Below are 24,482 nucleotides of genomic sequence, written 5' to 3' on the forward strand. Positions count from 1 at the left end.
GCATTTCACACTTTGAAAGCACGGCACACAGCACGTGGAAGGAAGTGGACCATTTTCATGACGGCAACCGGGTGTTACAACACTGCCTTCCTCACGAAGCTCTCCGACACTGCTTGACCGTGCTTCAGATAGCCGCTTTCCAAGTTGCTGCAAGGGTTTTCTATGCTTGCGAAGCTGCTTTTTCAGGTGTCGCATGTTGTTTTCAAAAGGGAATGCACTGAAGCAATCCAGTGCCCCATGATACTTTACATCGTCAGGGAGGTGTAACAGGCAGTGAACATTGAAAGACACATCGTCTTTTCCATAGAAATTAGCAAATGTATTTACAAAATGCTTGAGAAGATCTTTTGCATAGTCAGCATAACGAGCACATAACTGCTTGCTGGCTAGAATTGAAAGTGCGGCATGAAGAACCAAAAAATTTTCATAGAGGTAATCTGGAAGAATGAGTTTGAGCAATACTGGCCCTGTGTAGAACAAAAGAAGCCGGAATTCAACCGCCTTCCAACGATCTAGCTCATCAAGTCCCCGTGGCTTCCGGGAAAATTCACGTGGGATATGTCGACGCAAAGTACTGCTTAGTTCATTGAACTTGAGACGAGAAAGTGGACCGAGCCGAACATTCAAAGGTCCTGATACCCGTATGGAAAGGAGTTTTCTCACAACACCGAGAAGGCCAACATGCATATAGTCAAGAGGAACATCACGTACTGTATCAAAGGGCAACTCAAGGAGAATAGAGGTTCCTCTGTGATGTTCGGGATCATGCTGTTCCCTGAAGCTTTCATCAGTGCGCAGAGGGCTATCTGAATCAAGAAACACAACCTTGCCTGCCACATAAGAGCCTTCAACAGTGCACTTTGGGCACCCGTTGTAGCCACTATGACCTTTCGACATCATTATGTAGGACCGTGCAGGGGCATCACACACTAGTGCCTTCAGTCTCAGTTCAATCTTTTGGTTATCGACAACAAGCCCATGTGTCAACAGATGCTGCGTTTCGTCAACGAAAGGTCTGAGGAAGTCATTTGAAGACAGTGGCTTTGAAGGCCCTGCATAAGAACCAATTACAAATGGTGAGGTAACAGCGCCCCAGTTGCTGACCTTGCACTGAATTGGCCACAGTTGCATTTTGGAACTCTTTGCAAGCGGTAATCCATCCACATTCAATGTGAGTTTAAGAATGCGTGGGAGCTGTTTCACGGCTCTCAGAGAGTACCGCAATCCTGCAGCAAGACCATAATGACAATATTCACCTGGCTTCAGAGCAGTTACCGGGTATTTACCTTGCGTACACGGTGTTCTCAAGAGGGTACCCGCGTCACCGGGAAGGTCCAATTTAGAAAGGTCTTGGGACTTCAGAAGCTTCAGTAGGTCAGTAATGGCCTTCCTTTTAATGTTGTTTTCAATTGCCCATAGACGCAGGGAATCTAGAAAACGTATTTGTGGAGTTACCACATCAGAACCCGATGAAGCTATAGGGCTGGACTGACGAAGTGGAATGCCATCCGCACCAAATCTCAATCGCCTGGAGTAATCGCGGTCACAGAACGTGGCGTCTTCTGAAAGTGTGTCATATTCTGACGACTCGGGTTCCTGAACAATTTGCACAAGGACTGCGAAACAACAGATGGACTGGTCGAGGAACACTCCTGCCCGGTGCATGCAGAATGGAGAAGTTGAAGGGATTTTTTCGTCTCCCGTGCCGCTTTCTCTTCAGCAAATCTCTTGCGAGCTTTCTGCATACTTTACGCGCACTACACCGTATTAACAGTGAGTAGCAGCTCCCAGCGACATATGCGACCGCAAGCAATCGCGTACAGCAGCACCTCCTTGCACATATGCGACTAAAAGAAAGGCGCTCACGCGAACTACTGTGCATATGTGGCCTGTAGACCATACCGACAACACATGGTATAGTATAAAGTCCAGGCACGCTTCATCTTACCTTTACTGCGGGGCCAACCCGGCCAGGAGCTCAGGAGAAAGAAACAACAGTCTTGACCACCTTGCACAGCCGTAGTGACAACTGAAAATGGCGCCTCTGCACTCACAATAAGCGCGCGAAACGCTCGCCTTCGCGCCTTTTTCGCAGGCCAAGTTTCATCCTAGAGGCCAGCGCTCGCATGGTGCTCGCTTCTCTCCCGGCGGAATGATTTCACCTCCCACAGGTGTACGTTTTCGCCGCTCCCCGTCAAGGTCGCGCCCGCGCTTGGCTCGCGCTGCGCGCGAAACGTCTCTTGTTTCCGACGGCGCCTCTTCGGATGACTGGAAATTATTGTGTTGTTAACAGTCACAACATCAATGTAAACACGAAAGGGTTAATGCCAACAGTGAAATTCTGCCGATGCACACTTCCAAAAATATTACCGGAAAGAACCCGCACGATAAAAAGAAATAGCCTCCGGCAAAAAAAAAATGCAATGTATGCTAAGCTTCAGAAAAGATTGCGCTGGTAGCATAATGGGTATGCTTGCGGCGCGTTTTCTGCATCTTTAGAGATGATCGAAATATTTATGAAGTTTGCAAATGTGTGGCTGCTGTTAATTATTATTTGAAAAGCGTCGTGAATGGACGTCAACTATACAATGGCGCAGTTGATCTCTGGTCACATCGATGTCTGGCGAGCGTGATGGCTCACAAAGGATATGCGTGATAATGCGTGAGCACTGTAAGCACAGAAATCATTCTGTGGCTCTGCAAGTAATAATAATGAGGCGGTCACATGTGCATGCACGTACCTTTTACGATCACGCTGTGCTTTATAATTAGAACCAGTCCACTAACCTGCCTCCGTGGGTACCTGTACGCACTCCACCAGAAGAAGAAAATCCCATGGGCGGGTAGAATTAGATCGAATGTGGTTTATTTTATGCTGCATGTTTGAAGACTCGTTGATATTTCGCCGACAAACGTTGATGCTTCTATTGAACAAAGTTAGCTGTGGCTATAGCTTGAATGAACTCGAGGTCAGTTCTACGTTGGTATTTGCAAGCGCAGAAATGCTCAGCAAGGGAGCAGTTCGTCACTCAAATCCGAACAAAGTCATGCTCAGGAGATTGGCGAAATGTCCAGCACGAATGACCTAAGGATGTCCGCAGGAGGATAAGAAGTGGATGTTAAAATTAGTCCGATAATGATATCCACTGGATGTCCCCAGGACGACTGCTGTAGGACTTGGACGTCGGGATATTATCCGGACGTCCGAGGGAGTTTCAATGCCCATTGGGTTTATGGACGTGCGTCTATTCGTGATTTCAAGTGCTCGGAATTGTCACTCATCTGTCGTATTCCAAAAAAAAAAGTCCTCCGGCATGAAGTGCGCACTGCAAACCTTCATCGCTTCTGTGAAACCTTTGCCGATCCGCAGCTTAATAATCAATTTCTTCTTCATGGACGCAGCCGGTGGGAATGAGTGAAGGCTCACATCACCAACCGCATAACTACCGCTCGGCACCCATTGCGGCACGCAGCAAATACGGTTACTTCTATGTTTGCTCATTCTGAGCATGTTAAGTGTCCTTCAGGATCCCACGGGAGCTTTGAACGCGTTAAAACATCAACCAAAGGGAAGGAAAAGCGTAGACAACACCAATACGCTACACGAACGGGCGGCAGCCAGCGGCAAGTATAATCTTTCGATTATTTCCGGCCGCCGCCGCATGACGGCGCCACCGTACGTGAAAGTTGCGAAGCAAACAGCCCCACCCGCGTTGCCAGTTTGTAGTAGCTTCGGCGGGGAGGCCGGACGCGGGACCTACGGCGTGAGGGCTGCCGCAAAAGAAGAGCCGCACTGCTCGAGTCGGGGGTCAAACAATGAATGCGTTTATTCCGGTGAGGGGAAAGGAAATACATCAGGGAACACTTACAGCGTTAGGCCCGAAGAGGCGCCAGCAGTCATAACCATTCAAAACCGAAACCTGATACTCACACCAACATAGCTGCACTTCCGGCTTCAAAAACATGACGTCAAGCTCTGTCCTATTTTCTCTCTTTCCTCCATGATAATCATGATAATAAATGAACGACGTGGTTCTGAGGGCGCTATTGAGGCATCACTGAGATCACTAGAACGAATTGCAGAGTAGCAGGGCACCACAGCTCGTGAAAAGGTTCATTTAGTGCAGGCAAATTGAACGTACCTAACGTGTCCAACCTGCTACCGAAATCGCTTCCGTCGCATTCAACCAGCAAAAGCATAGCCTTTAGGATCCGCAATTTAAGTGCAGAGGGCGTCATTGCATGAAGCACGGACTTGTGCAAAGCTCGCGCGATGCCATAGTGTTTTTCTACTTCTGGTCCCAGTTGACTTTTCGTCCACAAACGTTGGTGTGGCAGCCGTGTTCAAAACTTAACAAATAACAAAACCTGGCGTAGCGGTCTGGCGTGGTGGATATGGACTGAAGGTTCTGAAGTTCGCCCGCTTTTACTAAACGGATTCGTTTAGCCGCACGTTTCTGCGAGTGGTGCAAGCTCTCCTATTCTCTAGTTGGAGCGGACCAAGACGCTCCACGAGCACCTGAAACCAAAGCATGTCCTCCAAAACCGAAATGAGTACGTATCCAGCCTCACATTAGAGGCTCGCTGAGTTCTAAGAATAGGCTTCTCCGTTATTTTGCTGTGCTCTGCCGGTGAAGACGCACCATGAAGTCAGACAGTTTATCATTACATTTGCTTGTGTGCCCCCCCCCCCATACCCGCTGTCTGTTCGTACAAAGCGAGCGACAAGTCTTCCGGTTGCGAGCGTAGCGCTTTGAGCAGCGCGACATGCCGCTGTTTGAAAATGCACGATAGTGAGCAGTGCTGAACTCGTCCTGCAAATCTGACAGCGGCGGATGAAACTATTCCTGCCCCTGTGTGCTGTGGAAACAGTCTTGTTGACGGCTGCCTTTTAGCGTATGTAATATGACACGGCTCAGCCGACAGCACTCCTCGGCGCAGTGATGGGATCTGAAGGCGCTAGGAGACGGGCAACAGCGGCGTTTAAAAATGCGAGACGGGCCTTGTCGACAAAGCGCCTAGTGCGTGCGCTTTTATTCAGTTGCTTATTACGATTCATGGCTCATGACACTGAAAGCTAACGCGATGCTGTCGCGCTCATGCTATTTTCTATGCGATGCGCTTTCGGCTTTTGTGGCGATTTCCAGTGCACTTCGCACCGGCTAGCGCACCAGGCCTGCGACTGTTGAGGAGTACGCCATGCGTCGTTCAATTTCAATCAATCAATTTTCTTATTATTAGACATTTTTACAATTACAATGGAAATGTAATACAGAAGGAGGCCCCAAAGTAAAAGTTGTCAGGGGGACCTCCTGTTATAACATGTATAAAAATATGGAATGTAGGATTGGCAACGAAGGTAAGAACAGCGTGAAAATACAATCAACATATTAGAAGTAAATAATGAAACATCTGGTAGTTGAAGATTACACAGAAATGAGCAAGAATAATGCTATATTGAAATACACATGAAAATACGAATATTACAGTAGTTGAATAGGAGTATAATGATTATGCAGCAACAGTACACAATCCAACAATGCAAGAAAACTAATTTACCGATGGCTAATATCTATGAACATAAAACGAGAAACACAATAAAACGTGGTTACACAGTAATGAATGTATGCACGCAGCCACTCCATTCCGTATTTCAGATTTCTGTGTGCTGTCATTGGCATGGCAAATTGTGGGTGCACTCACGTCTATCTGAATAAGGCACTTCAGTGGTGCTCCTCAATGACCATGCTTGCTACGCTTAAAGCATGCAAAAACCTGAATGCATGCCTAACCTTCTTTTGAGTTGAGCAAAAGTGTTTGAGCGTGAGCCAATTAACTCCCAACAGAAGCCATCAGCTAATGCATATTAATCTTGCCCCAAATAATTGTGGCGATACCAATAAAATTGGCTATATCTGTAAAGTGTCTCTCCCTTTTAATTGCATGAAACGACAACATACATCTTTTAATGTTTTTACATCTTGCATACATCTATTACATACATTTTTACATCTTACATACATCTTTGAATGTCTTTACGCAACAGGTGCTTCCGAAAAGTAGGAAGCTATTTTTGTCTCGTAGTATTCGCATCATTAGAGTAATGCAATGGCAGAAACAATGCAACCGTGTAAACTGTGCAAAGGAGCTGAACTCCACCTATCTAAACCAGGATGTCAAACCAGAAAGAACATCAGTTCGGTTCAGGTTCAACATGCTCTGATTTCATTCCGGTTAAATTCTGGTTCAGAGAAATAAAATGATATAATGGTTTGTGAACCAGTTCCACGCAGTCAGTCTTATCTTGCCTCATGGCACTAGGCTGCATACTACCACGACTTGTCCACATGGTGCATGCGCAAGTTTCATCAAGAGGAGGCAGAAATTTACAAATGAATTACATAGGTATGGGGAAATTTTCACATGCATAATAAATACCGTTTAATTAGCGCAAATCCCTGCATCAGCATAAGGTCTGTGCAGCTTGCACACTCATTGCTTTGACAACAGTAGAGTCAGGTAAATTCAGTTTTTCTTCTAGTTTTTACTACAGGACTGGCGAGCGCACTGTGGCATGTGATGTATGGTTTCAAACACAATGCAAAATCGCACTGTATTACATGAATTACAACTTCGAACTTCAAGTCGGTAGCAAAGAAAGAAGCCAGCAATAGGCGTTTCACTCACTTTGTTGCGTTTTTAGAAAGCAGGTGACGACACCAATGTTTCTGAATGATGCACAAGGACAGATTGTGGTGAGCCATACTGCTATCTTTCTTGCGCATCTGCACGTTGCGTGTAGTCTTGCACTGGCTAAAGGCGGAGAAAGAAGTAAAAAACTCGGAAGCACTCACATTACCCGTCGTGGTGGCTTAGCAGCTATGGTGCTGCGCTGCCAAGCACAGTCACGGGATCGAATCTCAGCCACAGTAACCGCATTGTGATAGGGGCAAAATGCAAAAATGTCTATGCCCCGTGCTTTGAAAGCACATTAGAGATGCCCAGGTAGTCAAAATTATTCCGGAGTCGCCCACTATGGTGTGCCTCGTGATCAAATCGTGGTTGTGGCACATAAAACCCCAGAATTAAGTTCAAGAGCACTCACGTTGTGCTCTTAGCTTAGCACCAAACATGTATTGAACCATAGCACACAACAAAAGCAGATTTTTGCTTGCTGTTTACAGCCACAATTTCCGCTCACCGAGAAAAGGACGGCATTCATTAGTGACCACAGTGTTATGGTTACAGTAAGTCATGCAGCTGAACTGCTTGATATCCCTTCTCGAGGACATAGTATTTTCCACTCTCCGTGCTTATCTAATTTTACTAGTCTATCAACAAGTTGACCTAAATGCAGAATTGGGAGCGCCACCAGAAATGTTGATTCCACAGAGCCGCTGAAAGAACATTGCGGCGGTGAAACACAACTAGCATGGCCAACTTCAAGCGTCTTTGCAAAGATGGCCTTAGTTACCAGCACATACCCATCGTCCATCCCAATTGTCGCACAAAACGCAACTTGTGAGTAGAGTGCTAGTAGAGTGTTCCGATTGAAGTATAGTTATTCGAACAATCATGCCAACTGTTGAACACCCGTTGTCGCCTTATATGCGTGAACCATTTCGTGCCAAACCGATAACCGTTATATTTTCTGGTTAGAGTTCCATTCGAGTTCAGGTATGTTCCAAAAATATTGGTTCAAGTTCGGGTTAAGTTATGCCAAAAATGGTGGTCTGGGTCCGCATTTTAGTTAGGGTTCGGTTCGATGCCCTGATTTAAACATAAATACTCTGACGTTGCAGTATCTACTGATGCTATCATCAAAATGCTATCATTCTTTTCTATATTGTGCAAACACACTTTGTGGTAACTTGATGTGGAATAGTCAGACCTTCGCAATGCTGCTCAAATGCTGTCGACTGCTTGTGGTATGACTGGAGTGTTCAATCCTTCACAAATCCATAAAGCATGGGTGAGCAGCTCATGCGATATGTAGAGCACATGTGCGAAGACACGTTTTCAAAGAAATAGTCTTATTTATTTAAGTATTGGTAATATCGGGGAGGAACTATTGAACGTTTGGTGAATGTCAAGAGATCAGATTACAGGAAGCAAGACGACAATGTTGATTGCAAGCGGTTTAACTGTTGAAGAAAGACACTGAATAGTAAATGCAAGCTATCAGCAAAAGTTATAATCGTGTTCCAATTTCTGATATAATCCTAATCTTCTATCCAAGGACCTGCCACGTATTTATGTTCCCAACATCACCCTCATACCATCATCTGTTCAATCAAATTGCGGCGCAGCTAATGAACGCACGAAACTCCAAAGTAAATATCTTTGGATTTACACAGTTCTGAGGTCATTATCATAAATCCTTTTTGTGCACGGGCCTCTTCTTTCAGCAACTCCTTGAAAGAAATTCCCACACTCATTGGGACGTCTCGGCCGTTCATAGGTTTTTGGCAGCTTGTGTTCAAATGATGATGGCCTGACTCCAAAGCAACACATGAACCGAACAGTGAAGGCTACGCTTGAGCTGGCCCATCTGTGCACTCTCCGTAACCATGGCTCCCCTACGGCTATACCTCACCTTCACCAGTCTTGCTGTTTGGCTGCATCTCCTTCGGCAACCGCTGTTCTTCTTGCAGCGGCTTTTCTTGTGCAAAAACGTAAATCCCTTTACATGCCTCTTTTTTCTTTCTCTCTGCACATTGCCAGCCTACTGTGATTTGTGGCTTAGCCACTGGACAGTGATCCTGAAGCCACACACTGCATGCTGGTTTTAATGGTCATGGGAAAATTTTTACTATGAAAACATCGCATCAGAAATTTAGAGAAGGAATAGTGCAGGTGATACGTTTAGGATAGACACCTGCATTAGTCACACTACAAAAAATAGCATTCACAAGTAAAGCCTAATTCATCATCCGGGTCCTGTCACTGTCACAGTGTCAGTTTTCATCAGGGGAGAGCGTTTCTTTTCCGGTTGCTCAAAATATGAGGTACCTGCGATGCTGGACAATGCTCCCTATATAGCAAGTGACCTGTTTTTGAAGACAAATCTGTGAGGTAACACTCTTTCCTGACAAAAACTGATATTGTAATGGGGACAAGACAGAGTAGATGAGGGTTGTGTGATTGAGGCCCAATAGGACTAGTCTGCAGTGTATAAATAAATAAATATTCACCAATGATTCTGATACTCTCTAATGTGAAATTTGAGCGCAGCTCATGTATGTGTTTGCTATTCGCACTATATTGGTTGACGCGAACGATCTGTCTCGTACAGCACATCGTTAACGGAACGAAGATTGGCGCAACTGCCTCGCTAATCGGAAGCTCACGAGAGGCAGCGCATGGGTGACGCATGTGCATGATTCACAGCAGCTGCCGTAGACAGACCACTGCTCGTACAGTGCTTTATCTCCATGTAGAGTATCAGTTGACATACATGTACTTTCCACATGCAATTGGTGAACAGGCAGCAGCACACTACTCTGGTGCCACCTTGTAGCAGTCGTCGCCGCAGAGCTCTTCTTGCGTTGGTGTGACACTACGCTTTCTTCTCACCCTTTCACCATACTCTCCTCCTCCACTTCCGGCCTCATGCTTATGCTGTAGCCTCTTCTGCTTTCCTCCTTTCTCTCTCTTCTCTATTGCCGCTTTTCGTCCCTCGCTGCGCTCTGTGTTTGCTGTTTTTTTCTTTTGCTGTGTTTGTTTGCTCGGTTACGAGGGAAGGCGACACATGCCGAGGCTCATCACAGGATCGGGTGCCCAAGACCTGCGCTATAAAAAAATAAACTCTAGGTTAAACTGGGCCTAGGTCTAAATTAACGTTGTGCTCTTCTGATGCAGGCACCTCGCAGTGGGTGCAGTTCTTCCGTGCTGCGGGACTGCCGCAGGATGTGTCGGTGCAGTACGCAGTGGTGTTTGGTGACAACCGCATCCAGTGGGGCATGCTCATGGACCTCACCAAGGAGTACCTCTTTGACATGGGAATCCACACCATGGGGGATGTCATCGCCATCCTGAAGCATGCCAAGTACGTCCACAGCAAGGTAGGCATGGGTGTTTGCACTGGAAGGGGCATTGTCACGTGGTAGTAACGTGTGCTGGCCAGCTGGCAGGTGTACAGTCAAAATGGAAGGACACCCTTTAGGGCGAGCGTTAGGGCATTCTAAGACGAAATGCACTTGCTTGTAAAATATTGCATGGCACGCAAGCATATGGCCAGGTTTTGCAGCGCGCCATTGCCACCATCGTGTCTGTGCATCAAACTACAGCTGTGCAGGCGCAGTGGCATCTAGAGGCGTGGTCTTGTGTCGTCTGCTACATTGTTTGGACCTGCCAAGCCTGCGTTTTGGTGTTGGGAAGGGAACGTTTATTTCAGTAGCACATTGTCACGGCAAACCAGCCTTGTGTATGTGTGCCACATGTGAGGTGGTGACTTGACCACCTCGAGCCCAGTACACTGCAACATCGACTAGTTAACACTTCCACCAGTGCACATAACAGATGCGAAGCCATGCCTCTAGACACCACTGCACTTGCCTCGATGCACAGCAGATGCACTGGCATTCTGCAAAGCGCGGATGCACGGATGCACTCCACAATATTTTTAATTCTGTGGCTGGGATAGCCAGAAACACAGTCGGCAGTTGTCGAACTGAATAACATGGCTACCATGTTGTATGGGATGTCAGCGTACATTATTGGATTACTTTGGGATAACTGTGCAATTTTGAGAACAGTAATTTTGCCTTATGCTGTGGCAGGCCTGTTTCTCTACATGTGGGTACAATGTTACAGATGTGCGAATGTTCCAGCATTTAAGGCGCATCTCTCGCAATGACTTAAGTGTTGAAATGCATGTCGTGCTTGAACTAAATGCACGTGGAAGTATTGAGAAGAGCTGCTGCAGCCTTGTCTAAATGTAGACTTTGTTTCAGTTGTGTAATAACTTTTACTTTCATGAATCAGCTTTATTATAGTCATCATTCCTGTCATTAATCTGACATTGTTATAAAGGTCATAATGTTCAATTTAAATTGGCAACACCATTCAGACTGTGGTGTACTTCTGCATGCTGACCGCTGCTGATAGTGGTGAGTCGACATCGTGTTGTGAGCATTGGGGGAAAAAAATGGACAGTGAGAGTGGCAGGGCCAAGACAGGGGCAGTGGCCGGATGCAACCTGTCCATCATGGAATGACAGTGTCCCTGAACTTATCGATGAACAAGTGCTTCAAGGGCTATATTAGAGCGATATGCAATTAGCTGCGCCAAATGGACGCCAGCTGCTCTTGTAATCTGTTCACTGTTGTCCACCATGGCGTGATGGGCTAATCGTGCCTTGCATGACTAATTCTGACTGCACAATTGCAAGCTTTTCTTGAATGCACTTTGTTGTGTCAGCATGCAGCTAATTCTGGGTAGGCGTAAGTGCTAGGCATCCAGAGTGGGCCGATGTGGAAGATAGTAGGGGCAAGATACTATGGCCAACACCGAGTGATCTGCTTTTATATCTGTGATTTGGGGTGGGCACAACCCGAGGGGCCCACACATGTCGACTTTATTGCCAAACTAAAAAGGTGGCATTAGCTAGCATTTGCATGCTGCACATGAATACGCATTTCACGATTTTAACAGCCAACATCAGAGGGCGTGGCATCACACACTTCAGCCAGCCAGCTTTGGTGAGCCAGGGAACGACAGTCATTTCTGCATCATCATTGGGAGCAGTGACATTGATGAGGCTTAAAGCTGTGCAATTAAAGACAGGGCCTGGGAGTTCTTTGGGAATATATGTATTCCTATTTAGATGGCATAGTGACTGCCTTAATATTGCAGTACCCTCAGGTTCCTTCACTGTTGTAGAGCACTACTTTCTTCAACTGTGAAATGCACTTTCTGAGGGCACTGAAATGGATCAGTTTGGAACATTGTGCTGCAGTCAGGTACGTGCCAAATTTCTCCGACTTTTATCTTTTGCGACTTGTCCCCCTAGAAACGTGTTTTTATGTTATCTTGGGGTCCTGGACTGAGGGCTCTACCCACGAACGAGGCCTCCCACCATGGAGCGTCCCGATGTGATGTGATTTTATTGTGATTTTATCGCTCTCTTTCTCTCTCTCATGTTATTATGGTTTCGTCATGTGGGGTGACCATGTTGCTACCATGTTACTACAGCTACATGTTGCATTTTGGGATAAACAAAGTGTCATCTAGCTGGATTGGCGCATTACATCTTCACAAAAATTGCATCGGTAACTTTTACCAAAAGCAGATGTTTTCTATGTAAGTGTTCACATATGAAGTTAAAGAAAAAGTAGCTGTACCTTTTGGGAATTTTTTTACCATGTCCAATTGACAGGTTATGTTATGGCACTGCCTGCCTGACGTTGGTTAATTGTTTGCGAATGAGACATTAAGGACTTGGGATCAATTCTGGTCACTGTGCAGTTCAGCGAAGCAGTTGGTGCCATGTCTGGTTTTTACCATCCTACTAGTGAGTGTGATATCACAGGCTTGGTTCCCTGTCACGGCACGAGGATGTTAACAAAACTCTGTTATTAATTTTCAGCACATCTTAAGACCTCACACATGGTCAAGTTAGTCTGGGGGCCCTGCGTTACGGCACCTATAACCTACAGCCTTTAGCTTTAACTATGTTAACCACTCAATCTATGAATCTGCATTGCAGGAGGCACAAGAGAAGCTGATGCGTGGCACACCATCGTCGGGGGCCCAGCTAGGTACGGACTCCACAGCCTTCTTTATTTGTTGACGCCGCCATTCTTAATTGGTATGCGAGTTTATTGTTACTATCTGTTGTGTTCTTATAGCAGGAAGAACAATGTGTGCATGTAATTGCCATAAATTACTACGCAGAGCATACTGTGGTAAAAAATTTTTTAAGGGGAGATGGTACTCGAAGACACTTTTCCTTTAATTTTTGACTTATAGCTATGAAACTCCACCTATCAATTTAGTTTTTTTTGCTGATTTCAACCCTGCAATTAGTTTCACTGTAAGTTGCATAGTTTTTGTTCTATTCGATGCCAATGTGCAAAATTGCACCTTTATAGCCCCCATTTTTGTCACACTTAACTTCCCTAATCACAGGTCATTGATGGCTCATTTTGATCCATATAAACTGTAGAGTGCCAAAAGCAAATTATAAAGTGCATACAAAATATGCTAATGACGTGAAAAATTTGAACCTGGCAAGTCTACATTTTCTACATTTTCATGACACCACCATGTGGAAATTTAAATTTTTTTGTAAATATTTGACCTATATTTATGTTTGAGAGAGATAATGGCACTCCTCACACTTCAGAGAAAATGTGTGCAAAATTTAATTCAAATCCAAGCATCAGAAGTGCCAAAAACGTGAGGGGCAAACTCAAAAAATTGCCCAAAATTTCATTTTGAGAAAAACGCATTTGAAGTTTTAATTGCATGTTTATTTACAAAAGAGGGCTTGAATTCCAATCAAATTTTGACATAAAAGAAGAAAATTGTTCATAAAACAGCGACTGTCACTAGAAACTTCCTGCAGCGTATGTCTCTCCCTCACGGCCCTTGCGAGTCCAATCACTGATGAAAACCGCACTAGCTGCTCATACCCAATTCCTATCGAACGGGCCGCCACAGTAGCTTTGACGGCGAATCTTTCACGCGAGCTCCCGCTGTCATAGTCTCGGCGCGCACCTTCGCTGGTGTCCCTGCATGCCGCAACTCGCCACGATGAATAAGTTGCGGAAAGAACACTTTTTGGGCACGCACAGTTCTCGCAGTGTAGCTCCAGAAACGAAGCGAGTCCTTTGCGCTTCATGGCCGGTTCCCGGACACGAAGTTCTGAGCTCTGGCATGTTGGGCAAATCGCGCCGCTCACAAGAATGTTGAGCGCTGTCAAATCAGTAATGAATGATGACACCTCATCACGCGCTCTTTGCTCATCTTGGAAATGTCCAATCTTCTTTTCCGACGCACTCGCGTATTCTAAGGCCGCTTCAAACTCGCCGGAGGCATTCGTAACACGGGCGGGATCGGCGCCGCTTGCGCTAGGCCTAACCGCCGTAGCGGCCGTGGATCGAGTTGTCGCTGGTTGAGCCTTTGCCTTAGATTTCCGCCGGCGACCTCAATATTTGCGCACCGCACGGTGTTTCACTCCATGATGACTGCGCTTGCTTGGTTGCCGAATGATCGTCACCGTGAAGCGCACCTCGACGAAACATGGAACCAGCAAGTAGGCTTCGCCACATGTACGCGCATGATGGCCAATGGCGTTTCGGGCTTCGTACCACGTGATTGAAAAATCGGTCGCAGCGCTCGGAAAACGCGGCAATAACATGCTTTTCTTTATTATTTCTAGCGCTGTAGACGCCCAGGCAACCGTGGCGATTCAGAGAATGAGGCTTGGCTGATCTCCTCACGCGATCCGCAACAGCGAGGAACCGCGCCATGGCGGCGGCGAGACGCTCGAAGACAGCATACTTTCGGTTTTTCAATAGCCACCTTGTGCTCTTTAAATGCATTTTTAATCCATTTCCCATTTAAATTCAGCTTTGATATTTATTTTCATAAAAGTAGAGGTACTAAACTTGACAAAACAAGTAAAAACCAAAAATGGATAATTTTCGAGAAAAACTGCGATTTTCGACCTGCATCTCCCCTTAAACAGGGTTGAAGTACCTCAGACAGGCTGGCCAACGTTTCGATAGGTGGACCTATCTTCGTCAAAGGCGGCCTCGTCATCCTCGGCGTGTTAGTTTTAAAGGGTTAGTGCAGTGACGTCACGTGCGGGTGTTGTCGCTGGCGGCTGGTTTTAAAGAGAGAGATTACAAGAGGGAACAGGCGCTGTCGTCCGACGTCTGTGAGCCTCATTCTCAAGACGAAGGGACAAGAGCGTGAGAGTGGGCACGCGGGGAGGAAAGAAAAGAAATAGAAGCAGAAAAAAAGGGAAAAAAGGAGGGGGGAGCCAGGGCCGTACCAAGACACAACAAAGGGGGGGGGGTGAAAGAAAAAGAAAGAGAAAAATGAAATCTTTAAGAAATACGGGGGCTTGGGAGCGTGTTGGGGATGCGAAAGGTTAGGAGGTATTCAGGGGGAGTCGTTGGCGGCATGTTTTTGAGGCATTAGAACGGCCGGTCAAGCAATAGGTCGAGTAATTTTGAAATAGTTAAGGTGGTGACGAGGAGTCTGCGGTGCAATGTGTGGGGTGACTGAAAGGCAGCGGCATGGTCTTTCAAGGGGCACTGCCCCACGCGCTTAATGTAGGTGTCGTTACGGCGGCATCCAGAAGGCGATACTCTGGGTTGAGGCGCCGAAAAAGGCATATTGACTTCGGAATGTGTTGTCGAGGGGGTTTCAAAAAAAAAAAAAGACTAAAAAAGGGGGGCAGGGGGAAGGGGGGGGGGCGAAATCGGTATAGCAAACAGGAGGGTGACGCGTGCAGAAGCGGGCGCGGGCAAGTGTACATGGAAGAAGGGGATCGTACAGTTGGTATAGACGTAAAATCCTGAAAGAGTACATTAAATTGAGTAGTAGGCAGGAAATTTTTTTTTTATTTTATTTTCCTCCTTTCTTTCCTCCGAAATGAAAGAGTAGGTGAGGTTAAGAATTAAAGTTGGCTGGTGGCCTAATGTGTTTTGTGTATTGGTTGATGATATGAGAGTTTCAGATTTAAGTTACAGCTTTTAAAGATTCTAAGTTGCCGCGTGCCAAATTAATTCCTGTCGGGTGTAGGCAATTAAACTTGTGTATGAGGTATGATTCCGTGTACTTCCTTTCGCGAGGGGAACGGAAATTTGTTTGTAGTATATAGAGCCTTGCTTTGTCAAACATATGTCCATGTTCATTAAAGTGGCTGGCTACTGCTTTGGGTAAATTGTGTTTTGTGTCCGCGCGGTGACCATTGAGTCTTGTATTGATTTGTTGTTCAGTCTCACCTATGTATTGTTTGCTACAAGCGGCGCATTCTAGACAGTAGACTACATTGCTTGATGTGCAGGTGAAAGCCGAAGTTACCTTGTGTGTGTAATTCGACGCTGTACTTTTTACTGTAGTAGTGGATTGAATGTGTTTGCATGTAGAGCACCTGGGGCGACCACAGGGATTGGTTCCCAACTTCTTCTTTTTCTGTAGTTTGGCGTGCACAAGAACATCTTTAAAATTAGTGTTGCGTCTGTAGGCCACTCTGGGAGGGTCGGGAAAAATCTTCTTAAGTTTCTGGTTGCTGGTGAGAATCGGGTAGTATTTACTTAGGATGTTATTCACGTTTGGGAGTGCGTTTGAGAATTTAGTAGTAAGAAGAGGCGTTGTTGTTCTTGTGATCTTCGGGCGGGGCTTGAGGACCTCGGCTCGATCAAGTTTGGTTGCAGCGATGTAAGCTGTTTGAAGGTCACTGTTTGGGTGGTTCCTGTTTGATAGCGTTTCTTTAAGGTGATCGAGTCTATCTATGTAGTCTTGGTTTTCAACGCAAATGCGACGTAGTCGTGTGGCTTGGCCTTTAAAGATGCCTTGTTTGCAATGTCTGGGATGGTGGCTGGTATATTCTAGGTACTGTTGTTTGTCGAAAGGTTTCCTATACAGCGTTGTCTTTAGTTCACCATTGTCAATGTATATTGTTGTGTCCAGAAAGTTTATGCGCTCAGTTGAGGATTCTGATGTGAATTTTATTGTTGGGTGAACAGAATTTAGAAAGGATACATATTTATCTAGACTGTCTTGGCCATGTCCCCAGATTATGAGTATGTCGTCTATGTATCGTAGGTATGTGTGGGGCTTGGTAGTGCAGCGCAATAGGAAATCTGTTTCTAGAATCCCCATAAATATGTTCGCGTAGGTTGGTGCAAAAGGCGTACCCATGCTTGTACCGTGTATCTGTAGGTAGTAACTCTCTTCAAATTCGAAGTAGTTATGTGTGAGAACTAATTCAAGGAGAGACAGGTAAACTTCAGTAGAGTGTTGTGCACTGTGTTTAGACAGCGTTTGTTTTATCGAAGATAAACCATCAGGGATTGGAATGTTGGTGCACAGCGCCGTGACGTCTAGTGTTGCGAGAATTGTGTTGTGGGGTAGTGTGCCTTTAGTATTAATGTCTTCTATAATTCTCAGCAGGTGGGGCGTATCTTGTACAAATGACGGAAGTGTTTTCGGCAAGTTACCAAGGTAGTGGTTAAGGAATGTGGAGATGCTCTCTGTCGGGGTGTTGTTGTTTGATACTATCGGACGGCCTGGGATAATAGCAGTGTATAGTTCAGCGGATGGAATTTTATGAATTTTCGGAAGGAGGTAAAAACGTCCGGCAGTTTTGTTGCTTGGTTTAAGAAATTTGTATTCTGATGGTGTTATCAATTCATCAGCCAAAAGTGATTTCAGCCTGTTGGTAATTGTCACTGTATAGGACAATGTCGGATCGTTATCTAGTTTGCGGTAATGTTCTGGGTTGTTTAGTTGTCTGTAAGCCTCGTGCTTGTATTTTTCTATTGGCCAAATAACTATACTTCCACCCTTGTCTGCTTCCTTAATAACAATGTCATTCCGGCAGCTCAGATTTGAAATGATATGACTCCCTGACGCAGTTATGTTTTTAGGTCGCTTAGATGTCTTGGATTGGCTTATAATTTCTTTAGTGATAGTTTTAAGGTATATGTCAAGTTCTATGGCTTGTTCTGGTTCGGGAGTCCAAGTGGATTGGGCTCTAAGTGGTGTCGTCCCGGTGTCTGGTGTGTCTGCAAAAAAGTGTCGGATACGCATTCGTCGGGAGAATTCTGAGAGGTCCTTGTGAAGCTCGAATTCATTTATTGTGTTGTTCGTGGGGCAAAAGTTTAAGCCCTTGCTGAGTACGGCTATTTCTTTTTGACTTAATGTTTTAGAAATGTCTATAACATTGGAGCGGTTTAGTTCTGTGGAAATTTCCTTACTGTCTGGTCCTTCTAAGCTCGAGGTCCCTCTTGTCTGGGTGTGGTGGCTGTTTGGCTGGAAGGTTGTTTTTTGATTAAAATTTGCTTTTTTCCTTTGTTTTTGAACCAATTTTCTAGATTGTTTTTCGCCGTAATGTTCTAAATCTCTCTTCTCATCTGGTGTCAGGGTTATGTTCCTAAGTCTGTGGTTAAAAGTTTCGATTTGCTCTTCGCAGTGTTCTTTGAGGATATTCAAAAGTGAAAGTGAGGCATTATGTAATGTTGTTTGCCAGTTTGCGCGATGGTGTGGTGGGAGTGTTCCTAGAGCTGGTACAGCCTTGAGTGTTAGGCCTTTAGGAATTATATTTTTCTCGGTGCAGCTTGTGTAGGTTTTCAGATGGGAGGTGTAGCTCACATGTTTTTTGGTAAGTTTTCTAGCCTGTAGGAATTCGGTGCTTCGTGGCATTGAGGAATTATTGATTTGCGATGTCTGTCATTTACTTGTCTTCTTGCGGGCAGATTTGCGTGGGGTGTTTTTCCGTTCGGCCGGTTTATTATCGTATGCCTGGCTTAATTCGATCTCGGTCTCTGTTTGAGTTTGTGTGTGTGCAGGCAGGCGTGTGGGGGTCTGTGTGTAGACTTCGGTGGTGGGTTTTCTGTTGTCTGTTGCCATTGTGTCTGTTTGCATGGTGGTTGATGTCATTTTTGGTGGTGTGTGTGCCTTCTGGTTCTTTTCACATTCCACTGTCTGTGTTCCAACTGTTCTTGTGTTGACTGTTTCACTTGTGCAGTGGCTTGCTTCACATTCCACTGTCTGTATTCCCTGTGTCCTCGAAGTGACTGTCACAGTTGTGTTGTTCGCGGTTGCACGTTCCGCAGAGTTGGTGGAGCTGGTATTTGAGGTGGAATTTAAAAGAGTTTTTCTGTACTTGTCCTTAATAAAGGACTTGATGTGTTGGGAAACTAGCTCTATTCCACTGCGGTTCAAGTGGAAGCCATCCCAAGCTAGGTGTTCGTGTGGTGCTTCGTGTATTTCCGCGTGGTGCATGGTGTCAACATTCTTATGGACGTTTTCTAAGTTGAAAATTAGTGAGTTTAGCTTGTTAATCTCCTCATTGTGTTTCATGAGTGCATTAGTTTGGTAGAATAGTGGGCGGTGTTTGTTTTGTAGGCGGGGAGCGACAGTCGTTATGGTTATGTGTGCGTTTGGGCGAGCGGCTTGAATGGTTCTTATTACGTCGCTCATGGACTCTATCGTGTCCGCGGCGCTTTGTGTTCTTAGGTTGTTTGTGCCTACATTGATAATAAAGTGTGTGGTGTCAATTGGCGCATCACATACTAGCGGTAGAATATCTGATGTTTGTGCCCCACTAAGGTGTTTTATGTATGGCGCGTGTGGGCCTGGTGGAAAATGTTCCTTCAGGTATCTGTACTGGCTGTCTCCAAGGACTGCTACATGGGCAAAGGATAACAAGGGGCACTTACCCTGTTCCGTCATCATCAGCTGTCATGGAAGTCCAAAAACAAGAAAGGGGCTGGCAGATGGAATGGCACACTGTGGTAAAAAATTTTTTAAACAGGGTTGAAGTAGGAGGAAAGAAAGGAGGAAAATAAAAAGAAAAATTTCCTGCCTACTACTCAATTTAGTGTACTCTTTCAGGATTTTACGTCTATACCAACTGTACGATCCCCTTCTTCCATGTACACTTGCCCGCGCCCGCTTCTGCACGCGTCACCCTCCTGTTTGCTATACCGATTTCGCCCCCCCCCCTTCCCCCTGCCCCCCTTTTTTAGTCTTTTTTTTTTTGAAACCCCCTCGACAACACATTCCGAAGTCAATATGCCTTTTTCGGCGCCTCAACCCAGAGTATCGCCTTCTGGATGCCGCCGTAATGACACCTACATTAAGCGCGTGGGGCAGTGCCCCTTGAAAGACCATGCCGCTGCCTTTCAGTCACCCCACACATTGCACCGCAGACTCCTCGTCGCCACCTTAACTATTTCAAAATTACTCGACCTATTGCTTGACCGGCCGTTCTAATGCCTCAAAAACATGCCGCCAACGACTCCCCCTGAATACCTCCTAACCTTTCGCATCCCCAACACGCTCCCAAGCCCCCGTATTTCTTAAAGATTTCATTTTTCTCTTTCTTTTTCTTTCACCCCCCCCCCCTTTGTTGTGTCTTGGTACGGCCCTGGCTCCCCCCTCCTTTTTTTCCTTTTTTCCCTTTTTTCTGCTTCTATTTCTTTTCTTTCCTCCCCGCGTGCCCACTCTCACGCTCTTGTCCCTTCGTCTTGAGAATGAGGCTCACAGACGTCGGACGACAGCGCCTGTTCCCTCTTGTAATCTCTCTCTTTAAAACCAGCCGCCAGCGACAACACCCGCACGTGACGTCACTGCACTAACCCTTTAAAACTAACACGCCGAGGATGACGAGGCCGCCTTTGACGAAGATAGGTCCACCTATCGAAACGTTGGCCAGCCTGTCTGAGGTACTTCAACCCTGTTTAAAAAATTTTTTACCACAGTGTGCCATTCCATCTGCCAGCCCCTTTCTTGTTTTTGGACGCAGATCATAGGCTTCCTTGCTCAGGTTCGTCTTCTCAACAACCCAAACTTCACTATTAGGGGGCAAAGTGCATTGCCATAAAGCCATGTATATTCGTGACACCATGTATATTCGTGACACTAACTCTGTGCTTGTGCTGTTGGAAGCTGTGCAGCTTTTGTTAAAAAGCATGCAAGGAACTGCACTTGTTGTAGACTTTAAAGGAATATTGTAAAGAAAAGAGCTGCTCCTCACACAGCAGGGCCACGTGGATCGGTAGTTTTTACCCTGATCCGTTTCTCTCTAACAGCGGTCGGCATCCCACGTCGATACACGCCCGTCAAGGCATCGCCCAGGCCAGAACCACCTGTCGAGGCAGCACCAGTGAGCAGGGTCAGCTTTCCGAGCAACTATGCAGCACCTGGTGAGCTTGGAACCACATTTCCAATAGAACAGCAGGGATGTAGCTGTAACTCAATACAGTCAACATCCAATTTTTCAGACTTCCTAGGGACTGTATTTATAAATTTTGTTGTTTATTTATTAAATGTGTGACCACAAACACCTTGGTGCCTTTAGTGTGGTGCACTATAATATATATCGAATGGTGTATGTAGTAGCAACAAAAAATCATAATAGTCACACAAAAACACTCAAGAGCATAAGACAGTCGCTGACCGATAAATTGGACCCCGATAATCCAGACATGCTCGGTAATTTGGACAGCTTCGCAGCACCGCCAATGCCCCATAGACTTTACGTGCAAAGACAACTGATATTTCTGATAGCCACCAGCTCTACATTTGATTATCTGGACTTCATCTGCGGCTGTAGCGTAGGCCAACTCTGCCACCATTATCTCCTTTGGCAACCTCAATGAGACATCAAGTACGGCCTCAAAGATTACACGCTAGACGGTAATCTCTGAGGCCTTGCCTTAATCGCCGCTCTACCCCTCTGAGATTTAATTGCAACTGCCCATCTTGGAGGCTTTGCCTGAATTGTAAGGTCGCATCAACATTGCGATCATCGCATCCTTTTCCGGCACTCCTACGCATGGCTCACTATCACCATTCTGTTTGTGGAGTTTTCTCTGCCACGCTGTGCTTGTTTGCTTAGTTTGTGTTCCAGGCAGTGCTCTGCTGGCTGCAACAAGTCTTTCTTGTGAAGTTTATAAACTCGCAGTCTGACTCCAAAACAGTCTCGAGTCACAGTCCGAATGAGCCCAACTCCGCATCTAAAGAGGCTGAACTGCCGCCTACCACAATGAGCTCAAATGCGGACATCATTGGTGACCTGCTCTGCTGCAGTGGGCCGATTCATGCTGCCGTTAGATTTGAAGACTTTGTAGATGTTGACAGCGCGGTTTCGTCGTGTGCCAACCTGAATGATGACGAAATAATTGAGCAAGTTCTGCCACCGTTGAACAGCGACTCTGACTCAGATGATGATGTGCCATGCCCTCTGGAGCCTTCCACATGTGGATCTGACTCGAGCCTTGTCCTTGCATCAGCATACAGCAAAACTCAAAACTGGCAGAAATACAGGCGGACTTGGTTGCATGTAAGCGGAAGTGTGGGCAGCAATGCATTGACTACTTATTCCATGCACACACAGGGGCCTTAAAACATAGTCATCTTTTTTGGATACATTCATTTTTTGGGGCATTCAGTATTTGGGACTTATTTACCTGTCCTGTGTTGTCCGAATTATCGGTCGTCAACTGTAAACACAAGTCCTGAACATCTGTGTTACACTACTATAAATGATATGACATGCATCACATTATTTCACAACTGACCCGCAGCAAAGGAGCCCTTCTCACTGCGTGATAAGAGCTCAGTGATGAAATGGGTGTCCCACTTTTAGAACCTCGTCTAAAAGCTCCACCAAAGCTCTTCCCGCTGTGGCAATGACAGCTTACTAAATGTGACACAATGTTTGTTCATACAAAGCATGCTCCAGAGGAACACATCTGAATGCACTTTCTAGAACTCCAGCTAAAGTACTCTTGCCCGGAGCTTTATACTGACACATGAAAGTCCCATGCTGGCGTGCGTGTCCTTTACAATGGTTGGCCCATCATTCTCAGAATCTGATGTTTTGCATCCGGAAACAAGTATCTTGCCTGAAGAGGCATGTGCAGTAATGTTGTCTGTTAAATGTGTCGGGAAAAGCGACCTGCCCAGTGTTATCATATTCACTGACTCTGAGTGTAGTAAGGTCCATAATGTCGTTTAACAAACACAAAAATCCTGTTCTCAATGGGCTTTATTCACTTTGGCGCACTGCGTACATGTCAAGCCAGCGTGTTGCGATCTGCTGGGCGCCCTGCCACACAGGCATCAAGGGGACACACTGGCAGACCAGATGGCTACGTCTGTTAGAGCAAAAAGCAAGCAACACTTTCATACCGGTCCCTGTGACAGACTTGAAGCCTTTTCTCTGCAGAAAGATCAGGACGTACTGGCAGTGAATTTGGGTCACTGAAACGTCGAATAAGCTTCATTTAGTTAAGCCTCATTTGGGAAGTTGGCGACCACCAACGAAGATCTGGCAAACTGAAGTAATTCTTTGTCCATTAGGGTAGGATAGGCCATACCTATGGGACCCACTTTTACTTGTTACCTGGTGGTGACCTTCCCGTCTGCTCTAAATGTGGAGAGACACTGACCATCCTACATGTCCTGGTGGATTGCTGTGAATTGAAAGCTGAAAGAAAAAAGAACTTTCCTCTAGCTTACAAACAGAATGTTTCTCTTCATCCAGCAATGTTCCTTCATGTCAAGTCATTTTTTAGCAGCAAATCACTTTTAAAATATTTAAATGATGTTCATTCATTACAAGTTCTACTCCCAATGAATTCGTAGCACGACCTCTGAACAGAGGTTACTGCTGCGATAGTAACATTTGTACGGCACCTGCCTCTAAGGCCTTGCAGTCAAGGTTTCTGAGGCGGTAGCAGTGTCAATGGCACGTACACATCTTAAAAGACCATTCTTTTAAAACATATCTTTTACGTTCACTGAACACTTTGAAGCCATTGCCATAATTTTAATACATTTATGTTTTACGCGCTGCACAGAGACTATTTTTAGGCCCATATTTAGCTGTATTCCATCAATACTTTCCACTTCATTGTCCCATTAAATACTCGCACTTACCTGCACGGCACTTCTAGGCCAGACCTGTCCCTTGTGCCATTAAACATCACATATCATTCTGAATAATCGGCCATGTCTGGAAAACTGGATATCCGCAAAATTGGTCGTTGACTGTATGCGAAGGTCGTTGACTATATGGTCAGCAAAATAAGTTGATACTCACCCGTACTCACAATAACGTTCGCAGGCCACTTGCTCACAGCCACCAGCACTCGCTCATGTTCCTCTTCGCTTTCCTAGTCTCATCCATTCATGCTTAACAGCACCCACCCACACTTGCACTCTCTGACAGTCACTCACACTTGTACTAACATCAGTTCAATATCTCCGCAATGGATATTCGTTAGTAAAACAAATGTGTTCGTTAGTACTTGCATTAACCAGCACTTACTCACATTCATACTCGCATCCTCTCGCACCCTTTGTCACTCACTAATGCTCTTATTGACTGTGCAATGAATGCCCAAGAAGGATGATGAGTAAGTGTTCTCTGAGTGAGTATGCCAACCTATGGCGATGACCTTGTGGCGCTGTGCATCTGTCCAGAGCCAGAGCCGCGGGCCACGGTGCGGCCGCTGACCAAGCGGCGTCTAGGCGACGAACCTGCTGCATCGACCCCTGTGGCCACCAAGCGGTTGGGCATCGGCTCCTCGGCCTCTCAGCGAGTGGCGCCGCAGCCAGTCGCCCACACCGAGGGCCCCACGCTCAAGGTGGTCCTGCCCGCCGGCACCACTGCCCGCACCCGCCAGCTCCTGGCCGCCAGCCAACAAGGCAAGCGTGCATTTGAGGACCACGAGGGGTTGAATCTGACCCTTTCTGTTATGGACGAGTGCATACTTACAAAAAAACGA

General features: G+C 45.9%; 1 protein-coding gene across 1 annotated transcript in view; it reads left to right on the forward strand.

The window, feature by feature from the left end:
- Window positions 1–4,277: 4,277 nt before the first annotated feature.
- The window catches only part of LOC135908644 (uncharacterized protein C19orf47 homolog), a 52,066-nt gene continuing 31,861 nt past the window's right edge, over window positions 4,278–24,482 (forward strand). Inside the window, exons 1-5 of the mRNA XM_065440497.1 lie at window positions 4,278–4,554; window positions 9,862–10,064; window positions 12,710–12,761; window positions 20,778–20,891; window positions 24,178–24,402. Coding sequence (XP_065296569.1) covers window positions 4,533–4,554; window positions 9,862–10,064; window positions 12,710–12,761; window positions 20,778–20,891; window positions 24,178–24,402 — 616 coding nt within the window. The 5' untranslated portion in view covers window positions 4,278–4,532. The remainder of the gene's footprint in view (window positions 4,555–9,861; window positions 10,065–12,709; window positions 12,762–20,777; window positions 20,892–24,177; window positions 24,403–24,482) is intronic.

This window comes from Dermacentor albipictus, chromosome 7, assembly GCF_038994185.2.
Source record: "Dermacentor albipictus isolate Rhodes 1998 colony chromosome 7, USDA_Dalb.pri_finalv2, whole genome shotgun sequence".
Classification (NCBI taxonomy): domain Eukaryota; kingdom Metazoa; phylum Arthropoda; class Arachnida; order Ixodida; family Ixodidae; genus Dermacentor; species Dermacentor albipictus.